We start from the raw sequence: 20225 nt of genomic DNA, 5'->3' as shown, positions 1-20225 counted from the left end.
CTACCTCTTAGGAAAACACCAAAGGAGCTTCACTTAGATTAAGCCAGATAATTACTCACAGGATCCATTAAAAACACTCGGGAAGCTGCTGTCAGATTTAATCCAACTCCACCTGCCTTCAGAGACAAAAGCATTACAGTTGGGGATCCTGCTTGGCTGCTTTGGAAACACTGAATTGCTTCTACTCTTTTCTTCTGTGCCATTGACCCATCCAAACGAGTAAAGGCAAACCCTGATTCTCTGAAGAGAAAGTAAAAGTGTTCAATTTAACAATCCATCTTCTGTGACAACAGGAAATAAACACTTTAAAATCCAGACCTCTACTTTGAAATGCCTATTTAAATTTCTGCGTTTAACAGGTGATACATTAAAAATAATGAGATTCATGGCTTTATTCCACTAAAAGTATTTAATTTGTTCTTCTTCTGAAGTTCTATAAATCAAACTGATACGATATTCTTTGAGAGATGTTTTTAAGTAAAGATGTACTTTTATGGCATTTTAGAAATTACAGTAGTTCTACTTACTTCAAGGGATTTTCTATCAGCGACAAGAAAGTTGTGAACTGAGAAACAACCAGACATTTAGCAGTTGGATTATCCCTCCGTAGTTCTATCAAAGCATGCATAAGAGCATTTATCTGAAATACAATGAAGACTTATGCATCTTATTCTGACTTGGTTAGATTCAACTCCTACAGGTGCTTTGTTAAAGTTCACATCAATTGAGAAATCACTGTTCAGCAATACCTTTTAAACAAACTACTCTTAAATTCTGTGGGTAGGATTTCTTTTAGTTTCCCAAGGAAACTAAGAGTTGAGCACTTTAAATGGTCACAAATACAGGGTGATTGATGGTGCTTTGGGGAGGAGGATTCACAAACGCATTTTGTAGACGTGCTTCCCGCTGTCAGGAGTCAACAAGCCCCCTACCTCCTAGGGTACTGGAACTCTGAAAAGTAAGGCTTAAGCAAGGGACAGCCACAAGGCAAGTGCTCTACTGTAGCAACACCCGGAGAAGTGACAAAGGCTTCCGCCAGGAGTATTCAGGCAAATAAGCTATGCAAGACCCTTGGCTAGGCACAACAGAGGATAAGGAGGCACCAGAAGCACTCTTGGGACCAACATGAGAACAGAAAGAGCAAGCAGTTGGATCAGAGGCAGACAAACACTGACAGTTTTCTCGCATAAGGTTTACCCACAATGAGGTGAAGAACCATTATCTAGAAAATGCAAGTAACTGCACCAGGTAAAAAGAATAATTAAGAAAACCCTGTCCTAAATTAGTTCTTAATCTTCACAGAAAGATTTTTAGGGAATAAATTTATAGCCAACTTTTGAAAGAACAATAATTTCATTACAAATTAAAATTAAGAATTTGATGTTTCACAAAAGCAAATCTCAGACCGAAAAGGTCAAAGTACAAGCAAGAAGACTTTAATTTCTGGAAGCAAATGCACAGTGAAGGTAAGGCAAAAAACAACGTGGCAGACCTTGAGAAACAGATCTGCAAAATAAAATAAAAATATCTCACTAGTTTATCTGTAAAGTGTTATTATCGAATATATGACACCCATTTAGTCTTCCCCTTTACAGCAGAATATATATTCTTTAGACAAGTTTTAAGAGAGAAGGATCTATTTAGATTTTGTTTCCAAAAGTAAATTCAGAGCTGAATAGTTTCAGTGGTTATAGAACCACTCTATCTTCAGAAACAAACAAAAGGCAAAGCAACAGCTCTTTTACTGAAAGTTCTATTTACTTACTATACATCTATGGTACCGTGCAATGACCAGCATCAAATTACAACTGCTGCTCCTTTTGTCTAATTTTCCTGTGGTAAAATTTGTTTGTGATGAGATTTTATTTTTCTCCTTCACTGGCTAGACACACTGTGCAGACTTTTAAATAATAATTTTAAATATATTATGTATATGTAAAGTATGTTCAGCATATTTACACAAAAAACTCTAGACAGTGCTCTACAAAACCATAATGAAAGCCAAGTAAAACACAATGGAATGTACCTTTGAACTGGATATCCACTCCTGATCAGACTTCTTTTCTTTATTAGAGTCTATTTCATCTTCTAGGGGACATTCCACCAAGTGCTCTACTCTCAGCTCATTCCTACAGAGAGGGCATCTGGCATTTGGCTACAAAAAAGCCCGAACAACGTTAGAAGAAACATATTAAACCAAATGATTTACAATGAGTACTAACCATGACCTTCACAAAGCACGTTTTATGAAATTATTATATTCACCTAAAAATCCTCAAGGAGTACATTCATTCTTGTAACACACTGCTTTGTAATTTCTGACATAACAATAAAAATATTTTATTTCTCAGAAAATTAAGGTGAGATAAACACCACGCATTTTAAAACCACTCAGCCTTCCTTAAAAGTGGTCTTTCTGAGCATATTTGTACTTGAAATAAGCAGCTCAAGATTTAAAAGCAAGCAAATACCAGGGCTACGGGGAGAAGACTATTTAAAACACCAGAAAAATAAACCACCTTTCAAAGACAAGATCTTTCTTCGTTACAAACAAAGAATGACCTTTTACCCTTTTTCTCCAAAGCCTGCACAGAAATAATAGCAGTCTGATGAAATATGCTTTGTCAGGGCCAGACACAGTGTATCTTCTCTTTCTCCCCAACAGACATGAGAAATGAGACATAATTTAACACCAAAAGCTTCTGAAGCATACTCTAGATAAGGCAAAGTTTAGAATTTATACAATAGCACTTCCATAGAACTACTCACAAAATTTAACAAAAGACTGTGTGCACTATACAAACGCACAACTTTTGAAGCAAAAATAACAGACACGAAAAACTTTTGTCTAACCGAGCAACCCTTTAAAATTAGCTAACTCAGTTTATACAGCAATCTGGCCACAGAGCCAAGGCATCTTTAGACAGGCTGCAAAGAAGATCAATACTGGGGGCTGCTAATCCAGAATGAACCTCTAGCCAATTAAAGAGGCTGGCAGTCACAGACTGCACACATGACTTTACTGCAGCAATAAAGATATCCTTTCAAGAAAGAGAATCTTAATGCAAACAAATCTGAAATAACAGTCTCCAAAACAGTTACAAATGAACCACTCCCGATTTGGCAGCAAATCCAAAAATCCTCCAATGATGAGACAAAGTAAGTGAATTCTAATAAATCTGAAAAAGCTTTCCGGAAAAAAAAATCCTAACAGTGCTCAAAGACTTTTAATAAAAGGCTCACATCTTTCTGTATCCCTTCTCCAATTTAGTACTGTAATTAAAAACAGAAAACCCAAAACACAGCTGCACAATGCCAACACAGATACCTAAGACTTGCACTGAAAGCATACGAAAGTGACAAAAAGTGTCTCACAATCAACAACTAGAAGGAAAAAAGAAAAGATTGTTTTAATGTCAATTCCCCAACTCTGGAATTTAGATGTAGCTCAGCATTTTGGCTGGAAGCTGCAAAAACTTCCTTGGGAATTGATTTAAGTCAGAAATCATTCTGAATGTAAGAAAGGCTTACTCACTGCTTTACAAACTCATGACAGTTCAACTTCAGAAGAGCAGAATCTACACCCACCTCTGTTCAGACTTGACTATGAAAGCAATCTGTGGGATAGGACAAAGGCCCTAGTTCTGCAGATTCCAAGGTCCTTTCTAGGCAAGGCATAGTAAACAGTCAAGCAATACTGGTTCCATCACGTCATAACCCAATTTTTTCTCTGTGTGCCTAAATATACCTGAAGGTTGAGTCGGGGCACCAACTCTGCTACGGACACATCAAGAGCCTCTGCACTACGAAAGAGCACGTGCTCTTTCCTTAGAGAGCAGTTTCATGTCTCTGGTTTCCCCTCAAAATTCTCAGACTCTCAACTGGGATTTCTGTATCAGAACTTTTCACATCTGGCAATGAAACAAAGTCAATCTACAGACAGATACCACTTCCTACCTTTGTCTTGTTAGGTTGACTGATTATGCACAAGCAGGGACTAATTTGTCCCCTGCTGCCTCCTATAAAGAACACCACCTAGGTTTAGCCTGGCACTTGCAGCTCTACTGTGGCTGGGTAGGAGGCAGAACAATTCCAGAGGGGAAGTGCAGCAGCACTGGATACAGATGGTAAGACTAACACACTATCAGACTGCCCTAGAAAGGAAAGGGCAAACAAGAAGTATAGCTTAGACGCACACAGGAACAATAAATACTCTGTTTTTTCAAAAAAGCAATCAAAAGATGCTCATCCACAAACTTATTCTGAACAAAGTCCAGAAGGGCCATAAAGGTGGCCCTCTAGCAAGGCAGCTACTTCACCATAGGAGGTTATCAGCCTGGAGTAAGGAGAGTAGACATGATTTTTGTTTAACAGTCAACTTCCAATACACAGCTTTGGTGTCTTTTAGCCACAACAATATATACATGCATCACATCACATGCAAGCAATGAAGAGGCATCCAGCCATATGGAGGTATACAATGCTGCATTGGATGCCACCACTTTTACCCTAGGGACAAAGTACTATAATTAACTGTAACCATTCAATAACCAACCTGTTCACTTCTGATGACTTCAAAAATACATGGCTTACAAAACACATGTGCACAGTGTGTTATCACAGGAAGAGTCAGCGATTCCAAGCAAACTGCACATTCTTCATCTGAACCAGAGCTCAGAACCAACTTCATTTTACTCACTAATGACTCACGCAGTTCTTCAGAAGTTTTATTATCTGCAAATATAGAAGCATACTTAAAACCAGAGATTTTCATACAGAGAAACACTCTGCTGGCACACATCAACACAGTTCCATTGATCAAAACACAATTAGGACAGTTTATGCACAACGAGGATATAGCCTAAAAGGTATAAAACCCACAAGCTGCCAAACCCTACAGATAATTCCAACCTACTATTTAAAAACACATTAAGAGTAATCTTACTTGGAAAAATGCTAATTAGAATTCAAAGAACTTCAACGGCATGCTCAATGATAGGTACACGTGCAACAATGCCTAATGGAATAAGCAATCTTCATATGGCAGCTGTTCATGTAGTAGCAATACTATGGCGATGACACTATTTACATTTAAGACTGCTTTACTTTTAAGTAAAGAAATTCAAATCATACTTACTAATTAATTTTTAAGTAATTAGTGAACAATTATACAATCATTTCTCCATCCTGTGTTTTTCAGGAAGAAATCACAACCTTCTAAAAAAGGTTCTGACCACATCTCATTGGTCTTTCGGTTTCCTGAAAAATTCCACCTATACCAATAGCATCTCAAAATATGATTTTTTCAAAATATTAAATTTGAGAATTCTCAAATTTCTTATTTCAAACAGACTATATTTTCTGCTGAAAGAAATGCATATAGTTTTTAACACTGTGCAGATGTACAGTTCCGACTTGTCAAAAATAAAGTTTCACTCTCCTTCAAGTCCTCTGCGTTCACCCTTCCTTATAGCCGTAACAAAAGTGAACAGTTTCCTATCCTGCTTAAGAGGCAATGGTTCTGCTGACATGGCTACCAATCTACAAGCCATTCCCCAAAGCTCCTCCACATCATCTCTCCTGAGGCAAGAAAAAAAAATTTGCTGGTACAGCACTTCTGAAAATTATTACAACAAATAGACTGCTTTTTAACAAGCCTTCTGCATTTGGCTCTGCAGAGGTCCTCTTTGGTCATTTCTGTATGGGCTGTCAAAGCTCATTAACTCTTGCTTCTAGCCTTTGTAACTTCTCACATTTCATTGCCTTCATTCACATTTGAGCATCTGCTCAAGTACCCACTTCTCAAACATATTACGATATGAAAAAAATTAAGGTAACAAGGCTAACAGTGGGTAAAAGCCAAAAAACAAGCTGCAAAGAGGAGAGCTGAAGCTAGAAAGCTTGGAAAACATGCAAACATGTTTCTGTTCTTAATACAAAGTGCAAGTCCTGTTTTTAGAAACACAGGAACCAAAAGCATTTACTCACCAGCTGAAAAACTAGAAGATGATGTATTTCTACAAAGACGAGGATGACAACAAAGCTGCCTCAATCTGAGCAGGACACCAAGGATGTCAGCATAGTGAGCTAGTACAGTCCCTTCACTGAAAAATCTGAAGAGTTTTATCATTAGTGTGAAAAGCTACAGCCTGAAGTAACAACGACATCAAGTGATCACATTTAGCTATTAGCATTATGTTCTGATTTTTCACCTTCCTGTTTGAATAAATTTTCTCAAATCCTCTTCTGAAACAAGGTACAAAACACTACCCGTAGCATGTTCTACTAGAATAAATGCCAACAATTTTAAGGCCATTCTTTATGTATCTGGTATCCCTTTCTCTTTCTCGCAAGACAACTTCTGACATAGTTCTGCAATAGTCTCTACTTCACTTTAGCAGTAAACAGATGTTACGCTAATTTGCAATTATTTATTGTCTTACACCATACAAATTGACACACTTGGCTACTAGAGCTAACATAAAACTCCTGAAACACAAGTCTGTGATATCAAACTCCAACCTTCAGATGAAGAAAGCCTACTTACCTGCTGATAGCAGCTCTGCCCTCCTTCTTCACAGACTGATAGATTTGTCTCTCTTCCTCTGTAAGCGTAACATGCTGAATAAGTACTTTACGTTCTGGTAACTCCAAAATGGGTTTTCCTTTAACATTACTTCTTTTAGTTCTCCTAAGGGTAATACTCCTAATCAGAGACTGTAAGCGCCTAAAAACACATACATAGACAATATATTACCCATCTGGGGTTGGTTGTTTGGGGTTTTTTCAATTTATTGCATAAATACAAGTTCTGTACAAAATCCAAGCCCCAGTAGTACAATATAAGTCATTAATCTGAAATATTAAATACATTTAATTACTTAATTTATTGGTTTGAACTAAAAAAAATTAAGTCAGAACTGATGACAGATGCATTCCAATTTTAACTGTGAAATGCTAATTTGTCACATTGCTAAAGCACTGCCCTTCATACCCAAGTCCTCCAGGAGCTCCCATTGTGACTGGACGCTGAATTGTTCTGTGCCACCACTCTCGATCAGTAAAAGGTTTCAGTTTTAAGAAGGAAATAAGAGACCACAAATCCTTTACAGAATTCTGAATAGGAGTGCCTAAACAGAAAACACACAAAACATTGTTAAAACTCAAACCAAACCAAACAGATTTTCATTAGACATTAAAGTTCTGTGATTTTTCCAAAGCATACACCATGGACAAGGTCTCTCAACTAGTTTGAGAAGTCATTAAGTACAAAACATTTTTTTAAATTAAAATATTACATATATGGAAGAGTGAGAAGGCTGCAGCTCTTAGTGCTAGGAAGACTTAGATGTCCATTTCAGCATCACCAGCAGTGGTTACACATCATGATCATCTTTCAATTACATTTAAGGATCACATGCTTGCATGGTCTCTGGCAGCTTTTAGGATGACTACTACATTTCAAAAACCTACTGAGATTCAGGTAAGTACATAAGGGCGTGAGCATCTAACCAGATGTAACATGCCGGTTCATCTATAGGTACCTTTTTATTTGCACTTCTGCTAAACCTGTGTATCAAAAGTTATTTTAAAATTTGCGTCTATGAACTGAATAAAAACGAAAGCTAAAAAGCCAAACCAAAAACTACAAAACATAAAACAAAAAACCCCAAGCAAACTAAATCAAAAACAACTAAAAGACACATCTAAATCACTGCTCAAAGACAAGTTTAAAAACATTCCAAATTAATCTGACACAAAGATATTAACCATCTCCCAGAAAAATCCAAAGTGGAAAGACAACATGGTCTTACACTAAGACGATTTGCACTGCATTTCCTCTGGTGTCAAATATTTTACCTGTAAGTACCCATCTTCTGTGTCCCTCCAGATTTAAGGCAGCTTTAGTCTGCTGAGCATTTGGATTTCGTATAGTGTGCCCCTCATCCAACACAATTCTCAGCCACTTGACTTTGTGTAAAGGGCTGTCACCTCCAATCTGAAACGCAGTTGTTATTTTAATGTTTGACTCAAAATATTTTTCCCAATTTGTATTAAACAAGCTATTAATACAACAATTCGACAATTAGTAACAGATAGTATTTGTTCACATCTTATCTATCAGCAAAGAAAAGCAAACCTAAGGATGAGGTGTTCCTTCTTTTAGATTTAATGATTCCTGGAAAACGTTACCAGTCTTCTCATACTACAATAAAAATAAGCTAAGCCTGAAAAGAAAAAAGGCTCCAAAGACACAGAGATATGGAAGATGGATCAGAGAAAATTAAAAGTTTATATTGTATTTAAAGACATAATCAAGCTTTTAAAACTGCTTGAATTTCTATTAAAACATCACTTTTGACGTTTTAATAGAAAATGAGCAACTTGGTTGCAGCCCATGTGCAACAAGAAGTACAGAATCATGGTTTTATATGCTCCATATTCTTTGAATTTGATAGCAGAAGGCAGAAAGGGGAGCCTTGTGCCACTGAGATTTGGGGAGATTTACACACTTGCCATTCTTTTCTATCCTTAAAAAGTCTCTTCCTTAAGCTGTCATGATCGCAGTCAAATAATTTTCTCTACAGGACCAATCAACAAAAACCTCCCTTTACCACAATGAACCCATAAGAAAGTACGTAAAGCAAAACTACAGCTATAACCTTTTGATTGCCTGCCAGAATAGCACTTGAATGTACTGCCATCATTAGCCCAAACACCAGGAGTCCTGAACAGTAAGAAAACTTCAAAGAGCACTTCCTCATTTACTTACTCCATAATCAGTAGCTAAGATGTTGTATGTTGTCAGTACAACGTCTTGTTCTGAAAGAACTGATGGGTCTTTGCTACGGTCAGAGCCATAATAAACATAAATATTTACATTAAAATCTTGGTGGATATGTTGTTCAAACTGGTCCTGAAAGAAAAAGTTGTCAAAAATAATCCAAAAGATATTGTTTTACTACATGATTTTTAGAATACTATTATTGTAAGTTGCCTTAACTTAAAAGCACTTCCTCTACCTCTGTGATATTCTATGTCCACTTAGATAATAAAAGCAGTTTCAATTTGGGTTACTTTTTACCTCTCTGCTCAGGTGAAAAGGGGGGCCAAAAGAAGTCGCCTCAGTCATTACTAATAGACACAGTATCACATTCTGATAACTCTTGCTCTACTTCTTACAGAGGATTAATTCACATCCTGACAGTATATGCACTTCAAAATCCCAAAGTGTAAATGGAAGAGCTTTTGTATTTTTTCACTTTCTACCTTCGTCTTCCATTTGCTCTTTCACTGTTTATTTACAGCTTCTTCCCCTTACTGGGTTAACAGCCTAAGTTTTAGCATAAATGACAGCAGAATTGTCAAAGTATTCTTTTTTCAAAACCAGTGTTTAATATTCCCTACATTTGTTCCCTGAAGCACCCAGCAGCATACAGTAATTTTGACAGGCAATAAAAAGCAACAACTTGATTTTTGAAGCACCAGACTCACCAGTTTTCTTTTTCAATTAAATAAAAGCTTAATTCAGTTTTGAGTTGACAAGAGTATTTTTTACACTATTTGATATTTCCCAATTATATTATTTTAATGTTTTACCTACATTAAATTGCTTCTTTTTCTCATTAATGTTCTAACCAGCCATCAACAACTTCCAGACTACAGACAGTAAAATCTTCCAAATAAAACATAACTTGAAAGTTAAGATACCCCCTTAATATATGGATTCAAAACATCACAAAAACAAACAAAAAACCTGAATGCACAGAGCTAGAAGGGCTTCAGCCTGTTCACCCTAGCAGACCTACTCCCACAAATAACCAACACGATTGCCAAATCACCGAATACCTCTAGTAAATGAAACGTCACATGCGTTATCAGTAAAGTACAATAACATTTTATTCTAAGCATGCAAAAAGGACCCACCTCCTCCACCTTCCTCAGCTGGTTTAAGGAGTTAAATCACATGATTTTCCTCAAATAGAAAAGTGAATCTGCCTAGTCAAAAGCAGGGAATGAAAAGTGAGCTTGCTCTTTCTGATAGTCATGAGCTTGCGACTCATGGACCTGCATTCTCATTACAATACTACTCGTTTTTTAAACTTTCTATCAAATAAACCTCCCTTACAAAAGCAGTTCTGTTTCACAAAAAAAGGAAAACCGTGACCTTTTACTAGCATGAGGGACTGTAGGGAGTACTATTTCTACAGCATCATAATCACCACATTTACAGATTAAAACAGCTTAGCACTTACAATCCAACTGCTTAGGACAGACAATGGACATACAATCAGTGTTGCTCTGGGGCCATCATCAGAACATTTCTTCTCAACTGACTGAATACTAGTGGTACCTGAGAAAACAGCAAAGAAGTTGGTCAATAAATGAATGGTTCCCTGAAGTCCTTTCTAAATTTCTTCACCTGAACAGCATCAAAGCAATTTACAAAGACATAACCTCCATTTATTAAGTCAAACACTTACCATACTTCAGTTTCAAAACCTCAGAAATTATCGGTTTATCCCTTCATTACCTTTTCTCTTTGTTCGTCCTTTTAAAAAAGTAGATGAAGGTAGAAGAACAGATGCAGAGCCTGTGTCTTCTTGGATAACACAGGAAGTCGCTGCAAAAAGCCAGAAAAACAAACGTTTTTCACACCACGCAGAAAATACGTGTGCGTTTATTTTTATGACATGTTTCATTTAAGTCAAACCTGTTAATCAAATTACTTCTCCTCTCCAATACAACAATGTAGAATATCTCCAGTTAGAATGGATCCATAAAGATCATGGAGTCAGCCTCCCTGCTCCTTGCAGGACTACCCAGAACTAAACCATATGGCTAAGAGCCTCATCCTGATGCTCCTTGAACTCTGACAAGCATGTGTCCAGAAATACAGTATCTTATACATCTATTTCAGGCTATGAATAGTCAGAGGAATGTTGTTTACCAGTCATTAAAAAAATAAAAATAGTTCCATACAGCTTTCATTCTAAGTACTTTACACCTAAACTTAACTGCTTACTCCAGAGTACTGTAACCCTTCCTTTTTTTTTTTTGTATGCAAGATACTCAATTCCACAAATGACACCTGTTTTTGCCTTTTCACGATCACATTTCAGGTATTTACCACAAAATATGGACTTGATTTTTTTTCTTTTCAACTCTAGTGCCCTGACAGGTCCATGTCATATTCTAAAAAAAATCTTAGCAATTCTGTTTTTCTGGAGCTGTGTAACCCTACTCATAGCTTGTTACGCCACCACTCATTCTAAAACATTGCTTTCTCACTCAGCAATCTCTAGAATTTTCTGCTTAAAGTTTTGGTTGAATAGAAAACAAAACAAAACAATCCAACCCAAGTAGTTTAGTTAATTCCTTTTCCAGTTAATTAGAAATTCTTTTCAGTTTGGCTTCACAAAGGAAGACACCAGGTGTCAGAGTAACCAACTAAAAAAAAAAAAAGGCCTTGCAACTTACTTTCTGTTTGTTGCAGTAGCCATTCTTCAGACTCTCCCAAGTCACTGCTTCCTGAATATCTGGGTTTCTTGGCTTTATCTCTAAAGAAATCATCAAGAAAAAAAAACAACCGACTAAACCCCACATCTCTACTACTGCTTGACTTTATATATAAAGTCACAAGAGCGTAAAGCAAATTAACATGATATTGCAAATAAAATACCACTGATTTGAAAATTTTTCTCTTTAAGGGATTAGAAAATGGGAAAGCACAGCACAGCGAGCTGCAGGGTGAATGATGCTCATAAAACTTGCTACAGATTATCACTGAAGTTCACACCAATTGTGAGAGGCTACTGTGGTGGGAAAGTCCAAACACCTTAGTAAGCTTCAAAACTTCATCAGCTCAAAGCTGTCTGTCAGAAACATGCCTGCGAAGTACTTCTTAACCCCTTAAAAACCCACCTGATACTAGAAGAAAGATTACTTCGCAGCTTTTTTAGATGCCACATACCAATGTTATTAGACACCTTTACTACTGAAGGAGACAACCAAACGTGCAGTCACACAATCTGCACAGAATGAGTCAACGTTTTTTTAATATATTCCATAGTCCACCACAGATACCTGACATGATAACGTGTAAATGTAAGCAGAAGTATAGCATACTGAAAGGTGAGGAGAGAGCAGGAACATGTTTCAGGCTGAGGTTAATCAGAACCAAGTACTGCTTTACTTTTACTCAAAATCTACATAGCAAACCAACCGAAAGAAATAGATTATTCCAGCTACCTACCTTTTCGGAAGACAACTTGAGTATTTCAGCGGAGCAGTTTCAAGCTTTTTTACATTAGAAATGCCAGTCTCCATCACACTGGTGTAGTCTTCAAAAAGAAGAAATCAGTATTTATGAAAAATATACAGTCTTCGGCTTGATTGTCACATCAACTTTAACATAACTTGATCAAAAACAAACTTGCTTTAAAACAACCGTAATTCTGCATAGAATTACTACTGACACTGCAATCAAATGAAAAATAAAAATACTCTTAAAACAATCTTAAGTATTTACAAAGTCATTAAATGTGTGCCAAGTTTGCAGGTGGTCAAAAACAAACCATCAAGGAAAGAGGAAAACACAAACGTAAGCATTGTACTGTCAGCAATAAGAGTAAAGTTCTATAAAGAAGTTTTAAATAATGATAAATAGTAAAGTTTTTCTACAGGTCAAACCTTACTATTGATGAATTCTACATTGCCTAAAACTAAATGAATAATAGCAACATTAACAGAAAAAAATGTGGTAACATCACAGATGTGACTGTGGGGGTTTTGGGGGCGTTGCAGGGAGGTGGTATTTTGTTTTGTTGGGTTGTTTGGTTTTAAGGTCCTCTACCAGGTAGTGAACACATCATCTCTGCACTTTGCCAATAATAGCTTATCAGAAGGAAACACAAAAAAGAAAACACATTAGGAGAGAGTTGATATCAAAACTGAAAGCAACAGTGCTTACAGAAAGAGTTTTGCTATAACTCGGGAAAGTAAATTCATGTTGAATTCCAGACCTAAACTTCAGCACAGGGGTTTTTTTTTTAATATTTAAAAGAGAGTTAATACAACCTTGAAGACGGCAAAACTTGCAAAGACTCAAGAAATAGGTATCAATTTAACGTACAACAGAATGAGAAACGGAGGCATGGGATGTAAGGGTTTGAAAGACATTATCATCACTTTCAGACTAAATAATAGCAGAAGTGGGCTCTCTCCTCACTGCTGTAGATAGTATCTTGTTAAAACACTTGACACTCTGCAGGAAAAAAAAAAAAGTATCTTGAATGCTGCTAGACATTTCAGTTTTCCTAAAGGTTCTGATTTTCTGGTGACACTCATATTGACCTCAATGAAAGTCTGCATTTTCTCCCTTCCAGAGTACTAATAAAAGTAACATTCACCAGAAGCAGCCCATACTAATGTCTTCTCTCCTTATTAGTCCCCTTTGTTTCTCTTGTGCCATCCATATTAAAATTCTTTGCATGGGAGGACAGCGAGGGAAAGTTACTGCAAGAAAACTGCAAGCCCCGTACATTTCTTTGGTCATTTTCAAAAGCATGATGAGTTACAAAGCATACTAACAGCAAGTGTAATTTTTCGTATACATCTATAAATTCTCCCATACAACCTGAAAACTACAGGTGTGACAAAATCTTTCTAAGTACCTGTCATTTGCTCATCACTTAATATTTTTTCAAAATGTGACTTAATACAGAACCTAATTACAATTTAACTACTAACACCTACCATTTAAACGAGCAAGACTAACAGATGCATAAGTGCTCCTGTTTTATCCTCAAAGAAGTAAAAAGAAAAGGAAAAGGAACACAGAATCCATTTCCTGATGCGGTAACTTTCCTGACAGGGTGCAACTTTCTCACAAGGCCCTTAATCTTCTCACATGTCAACTGAAACATCTTTAAAGGTATGTTTTAAATATTTTTCCGAGATACCTCTTTTGTCAAGAGTTTGAGAAGACTAGCACTGACCACAGACTAAGAATGCCCCAGGTAGTAACATTAGTTATCATGCAAACATTACTGGACTTTTCATAGTTTGCTGTCACCTTTACATAGTCTGCGTCCAACGTTGTTCATGCTGCTAGTACCAGATCCCTATTGAGGAATGGAAACTTTTATTCCTTAATGTAGCAACTGGAAAAAATGCCAATAACATTATTACACTAATCTGACCAGTGACTAATTACTGCTCTGAAACATGAAACACTTCCTCAGCAGCAAGTCAGTCACTTAAAGGTGCCAAAAAAAGATACTTGTTTTTTTAGTAGCCACAAACAGAGTTCAAATGAAACTGTAGAAAAGCAGAGGAGAGAAACTCAGTCTACATAGCTGCCCTAGAAAGAAAACACACTAATAACATTTCCCAGTTAACATTCTGAGGCCAAACACAAAGCACTATTTCGTTAAATTTAGGCAAGTATGGCAAAACAAAACCAAACCCCCAGCCTTAATGTGTCAGGGAATATTGCATAATAAGTCACCTAAACCTAGCATTTAGTTTATTTCATCATTTTGAAAATCACATTGTAACAAAATCAAAAAGCACTCAAACTACACTACCTAAGGAGAATTTGCACATTAGTGTTAGTTCACTAACTGTAGTTTCCCCTCCTCTCCATTTCAAGTATTTGGCAAAAATGTAAACCAAGATTTATTTATTTATGTACTTTACACCAAGATGCTCTGCTTGCTATTTTGGTCATTTCAGACACTTCTACCAAACCACACAGGAACTATGCAAACACACCCACAAAACCACACCACTTGTATTTATGCAGTCACAACTTTCCTGTAGGATAAATTTACGAGAAACTTAAGAATTCATAAAACTTAACATTGAAAATGTTTATGCCTTCATAAATTCTTCTTTGGAGTATCTTCGGAGTGTATACTTAAGTATAACAGTCTGTAGCTCAGTTATACACTCTGAAGGAACACCATCCACCTATCTTCAATTAATCTACCCTATTCTCCTCTTATTTGAAGTACTTGAGTAACTTTTTCTACAAAAGGTATAGAATTCACTATACTGAAAGTAACTAGCAAAAGGGATTTTTTTTAACTGCTACATTAAGTCCGTTAAAACAATCTTTTTCTTTCATCTCACCTCATAAAATTTATCACTTGTGATCTTTTCAACAGGAAGAGGCTTGCCATCTTGAAAATTCGTGAGAATCAACGCAATAGTAGTAAGCGTTTTACCCTGCATATCAGAAAAGAATGTCGTATTTTCCACAGATCAAAACGAGCCACATGACCAACCAGTCCAGAAACATGCACATATGGTCTGTATAAAAAAAAATTCAAGCTTGGTAAGTATTATTACCAGTCCCATATCATCAGCCAGTATTCCTCCAAGAACATTTTTAGGTCGCTGCTTTTCTGCAAAATTTGTAAGTGTATTGTAATAGAAGTTACTTCTCTCTTCCCAAAATGGTGGCAAATCATTACTGTTTTCACGTGAAACCATCCAAGCTAAAGCCTGCTTCTGATGGGGAAGCAAGAGTGTGCCAACAGCCTGCAAATTAAAGAGATATGTTATGCACTATTTGCATATTAAGTCTGACATTTTATTTAGTTAAAAAAATTCTTCCAAAAAGTCCTTTGTATCTACTAATTTTTTTCTGATTCAAGCATCTGTGTCCAGACAGAGCTAAATATGCATCTAGATGTTAAAGTATTTTTTTTACTGAAAACAGTTTCCAGCTTAAGAAATACCTCTGCTCCTTCCATTTCACAAGTTTTATCATCTTCCTTCAGATCCTCAAACAATTTGTCAAATTCACTTTTAAGCTGCATAAATGAACACAAGAATTGCAATTAAAATTATTGCAGTTAAAAATAACCTCAATAAATAATCAATGACTATTAAATAACAACTAATTGTCATATGGTAATCAGCATAGACAGGTCTACCACTTTAGATCTGACTTGCTGGAATGTGTTTGTCAGCTACTGACATATAAAAAAGTAAAAATCAAGTTCAGTTTTTCCAAGACAAACACATGCCAATACAAGCAAGAGCTTGAGAAGGGATGGCTAAATATATTCACATCCTTGTACACTCACTAGAGTAACTACTTCACTCTAACTTGAAAGAGAAAACAAAAAGCAAAATCAAAAAAAAGCACCATCCAACCCTTCGCCTATCACCCTGGGCCAAATCTGAAGAACAAGTCTGGAAGTCTGATTTTATTTTCATTTGAGAATTTAATACGCTTGTTATCTGGTAAAGTATTAGGACAAAGAAAAGAAAACACATCACCACAACAACGTAAAACAAATTATTGAACACCCAAAACCTCCCAAAATCACATGGGACTCAAGGCTGTCCCAGCTAAAACATCTGCTTATAGTGTAAAAATGGAAAAGTTCAAAAGTTCAAGATGTCTTCAAAGCACCTCTGTGGTTCAGGAATGAAAAAAAAAGGCAACAGACTTCCACTTCACACACACTATTTTACTAATGAAAAAGTTAAGGGCCCCCACTGTTAAAATTCCAGCTTCCAGGTGTTTAAGTATGAAACGCAAACCTGTTCAGCTGTCAACTGCACAGCAACATGAACTGGAGCACTGTAACTTGGACCAGCTCTCCCAGAAATCCACTTTGATCCAAATCCACATTCTGAACCTACTTGCCATTAAGAAGATAGTATATTGAAACACAATGGTATAACTTTCCAATCTCAACCTTCCCTGGCTCATGACTAACAATGCTGATCAGATTGTGGGCTGTAAGACAGTATCTTTCACCCTTTTGAGTCTTTTAGCCTCTGTTTAACCTTTACTTTCAATGGGCCACAAAGACTTTCCACAAAGCTTCACAAGACCCACAGGCAACGAGCTCTGGCTATGGATCCTTCAAGATGGCAGCTGTGTTTCTTAAAAACTGACCACTCCTGACCACTACTGCTTCAAAGCAGCCAGAGGCACAGGTGCTTTTTGTGAAAGGCTGGCTCTGCAAACCATCAGGTCTGCTAAGCTTATTTGTTCAGAGACATCTGTATTTGCCCACACCTCACTAGTAGGATACATGTCCTAGCACTCTGCTAAAAAGCAGCACTGTCCCGGAAACTCTCACCCCATGAAAGTCTCTAACCTGTTTCTTAAAAAAAAATTCTCTCTCAAGTCTGGAGAAATGCAGGGAATCATAACAGATTTTTAAGGAACTTAGAGAATCGAGCAACCTCAGAAATAGAGGTTGCTCAAATGCCTCTCCAATTGCTGGCATGTAACATAAAAGACAGGACACAAAAGTATACTTCCTATGAGGTTTAAAATTAATAGTTGCAGGCTCTGCATTATTCCCCAACTAAGCTAAAAAATAATTTTGTGAATGACAAGGCTATGGCAAGGGTTAAACCCTTAAACATTTCTTCCAACTAGTGGAAAGTCCAGTCTGAATATTTTAAAAAGGAAAAAAAAAAACCAAAACTGCAAGACTTACCTTTCAGAGGAGGAGCCAGTTTAAATCCGTGCCTTTTTAGTTGATCTAGCACTGCTTCCTTGTTTTCTTCCCTTCCCCAAAAGCTCATTTGTACAGGCATGGTAAAGGCATTTTTTGCTCCGTATGGGACAACCCTGATAAAAAGCAGGAAAAAAACCCCAACAGTAATCTTTTAATTGTTTAAATTTTTTATAATAAACCTTGTTACTATAACAGCAAGAGGTACTCCAAAGCGCTTATTTTCATAAAAATAGAGAACATTCCAGATAGGTTAGTACTCGTACCACGTAAGCCTTTTATACAAGCCACCACATGAAGTTAATTTAAGAGTTCCACAACAATCTTTAAGGAATTTGCTCTCACTAGTACCTCTACATTTTATTTATAGGGGAAAGAATGAACTGTATGCAAGTAGTTGAACAGAAGAATAACGAGTCTGAAAACATGGAAGCATTAAATGTATTACCAAGAGCTGTCATTTCTGTCAAAAGAGAACACTTCATCAAATAGTTTTCAGAATTTGCTACTATAGCAACAAAAACCATTTCTGTTATTTATGTTCACGGAACCAAAAGCATAACCTTCACACTTACCCTTCAACTAATGCTAGTTTGTTGTCCATAATGCCTGCCAACGCTGCCGCTAGTTCCTTTTTTATATGACCTACCTGGTCTCCATTCACATTATTTACTTTCACAGCATTTTTATCATAAGGATTATTAGGCTCCCTCTGAAGCGCAACCATTTCATTGTTATTAACCTAACAAAGCAAAACAAACACACACACACCAGAACACATTCATTTAGTTTCAAATTATTTGCAGAAATATCTAATAGACATTTACTTGATCTGGTATAGTATTCTGTTCAGTTAGTCTAATAACCTACCACTTATGCAAAATACCAAAAGCTTCACAGAAGACCTACCCGATAGATGTCAGCTATTTCAAAAGCATTCCTGAGAGCAAGAAATACCTTCAACTGCTAACGCATTTTGTAAGGGAATAAACATCCCTTTTTGTCCACGTATACAGTTCAAAAACAGTGCAAATCTGATTTCTTTTTACATTCATTTTGCCGTATGTAGGTGAGCAAAGCTACCAAATTAACTAATCCAGATTTGAAAGCTCACTACGCTAATTAAATTTTGAAGTTTTAGATTAAGTACTTGCAGTGAAGAATGAACAATATAGAAAGCGATGAAATTAAAATAAAAATCTATTAAAATTATACTTGGTCAAAAATTTAGGAATTTCTTAAATTTAAGTAATTTTTTTTTTTTTAAACTGACAACTTTTTCTTCTGCTTTATGATTTATCATGCACTTACAATCCCTGTGTAGTAACGTAATCCAACAACACTTCCTCTCAAAGTTCCATATAAGATAGCTGAGTCTGTATCCTCCTCTGTTCCAGAAGTGGGGAAGTCTTCCAACCCAGGACTGGCGTAAAAATCAGAAGAGGAAAAACGGGAATAGTTTCTGTCTCCTCTGCATATGTCATATTGAGAGTATCCTCTTGCAGAATCTCTGCAGAAAGACAAAGTGTGAAATATCTGACAATGACAACAGTAATAATAGAAGTATTATTTCCTTGTAATCTATTTTACGTCTTTATATAAATAAGGCTACCTATAAACCCCAGTTTTACAACTTTATTCAGATATTTACCTGTAAACATCTCTAGTTATACCCAGCACAGCAAAATTTCCACGTATTTTCCCAACACAAACTTTTCTCATCTAACAAAAAGGTTAAAAACCCCCTCGTTTGTAACTAATTAACTCTGTATAACTTCATACCTATATCCACAAAAGTTGAAATGCTAAACCAACTATTCCCCATGTATGTATTAAGCTTACCTTGACATCTATTATTAATATTTTATAATAAACTCAGAGACACTCAGGTACTCCGCCCTAACCCGGGTAATTACACCACGTAGCTCCGGTACAAGTTCGGTCAGCCAGGGGCCCCGCTCGGTGAGGCCATACCCGAGTAACAACCCCCGTTACCGCACAGGCGTTAACGTCTTTGGCCACGCATCTAACGCGCGTCTGGGTGAACGTCGACAGACGAACAATTGTTTTCATCAAGCAATATGTAACACTAAAATCTCAACACAAGCTTCGGCTGACGCACAGCAATCATGGTATATCCCAAAACAATCCTACTGTGCTGCTGCACTGATTTCAGAGTACTGTAAATTGAACCCATTAGTTTCCATACGCTAGTTACGCAGAGCTTCGCATAGCAAGCTTTGATTGCGTTTGCAAATGGTATCTAAAGTCGCTGTACAATCGACATCCCTCTTGTCTAACAGAAAACAGAAACAGCCAAGAGCCCGCGCTCGGAGCGGACCGCGGCCGAGCCAGCAAGGGGTTGACCAGAAGCCATTTTGCGGTGCCCTGCGGAAGACCCCTCCGAGAGCCCTGCTGGAGCGCAGAGCCCACACCAACGGCCTCAGCACGCAGCACCGACGACAGCAGGGCGCAGTTTCTACGCCAGTCGCCTCAGCTCGCTCCGCCGCCCGCCCCCGCTCCGGCCGCCGCTCGCAGGGCGCAGCGCGAAACGGCCGAGCGCAGGCGGGACCCGCTGTGGTGCGGCTCAGCACGGGCGCGCCCCGTGCATGGCTAGGCGGCGGCCGCCGCGGCCGCCACCGCCGCCACCACCCCCACCCCACCCCACCCCCCCATCTCACTTGGGCAGCCTCCGCGACATGGCGACTAGAGGGCTCCTGCGGCCCGCAA

The 20225-nt window shown here is 37.4% G+C and overlaps 1 protein-coding gene across 7 annotated transcripts in view; it reads right to left on the bottom strand.

Moving 5' to 3' along the window:
- HLTF (helicase like transcription factor) overlaps positions 1-20225 on the bottom strand; it is a 35780-nt gene extending 15555 nt beyond the window's left edge. For 3 of the 7 annotated variants that reach the window (XM_086468287.1, XM_086468281.1, XM_086468286.1), the window contains exons 1-22: positions 20177-20225; positions 18807-19005; positions 18071-18237; positions 17478-17611; positions 16564-16661; positions 15750-15824; positions 15358-15549; positions 15139-15234; positions 14078-14126; positions 12257-12344; positions 11482-11561; positions 10535-10624; positions 10257-10354; positions 8774-8917; positions 7861-7999; positions 6995-7130; positions 6548-6727; positions 5989-6113; positions 4556-4734; positions 2027-2155; positions 528-640; positions 60-240 (exon numbers count right to left, since the gene is read on the bottom strand). In XM_086468287.1, the coding sequence (XP_086324413.1) occupies positions 60-240; positions 528-640; positions 2027-2155; positions 4556-4734; positions 5989-6113; positions 6548-6727; positions 6995-7130; positions 7861-7999; positions 8774-8917; positions 10257-10354; positions 10535-10624; positions 11482-11561; positions 12257-12344; positions 14078-14126; positions 15139-15234; positions 15358-15549; positions 15750-15824; positions 16564-16661; positions 17478-17611; positions 18071-18237; positions 18807-19005; positions 20177-20196 (2712 nt within the window). In that variant the 5' untranslated portion in view covers positions 20197-20225. Of the gene's footprint in view, positions 1-59; positions 241-527; positions 641-2026; positions 2156-4555; positions 4735-5988; positions 6114-6547; positions 6728-6994; positions 7131-7860; positions 8000-8773; positions 8918-10256; positions 10355-10534; positions 10625-11481; positions 11562-12256; positions 12345-14077; positions 14127-15138; positions 15235-15357; positions 15550-15749; positions 15825-16563; positions 16665-17477; positions 17612-18070; positions 18238-18806; positions 19006-20176 lie in introns of all 7 variants that reach the window. The other 4 variants (XM_086468282.1, XM_086468283.1, XM_086468285.1 and 1 more) reach the window with 4 other exon arrangements.

This window comes from Leptosomus discolor, chromosome 7 (assembly GCF_034619465.1).
Source record: "Leptosomus discolor isolate bLepDis1 chromosome 7, bLepDis1.hap2, whole genome shotgun sequence".
Classification (NCBI taxonomy): domain Eukaryota; kingdom Metazoa; phylum Chordata; class Aves; order Leptosomiformes; family Leptosomidae; genus Leptosomus; species Leptosomus discolor.
The sequence above is the reverse complement of the archived record's forward strand: the minus strand, read 5'-3'. Positions and strand labels throughout refer to the sequence as shown.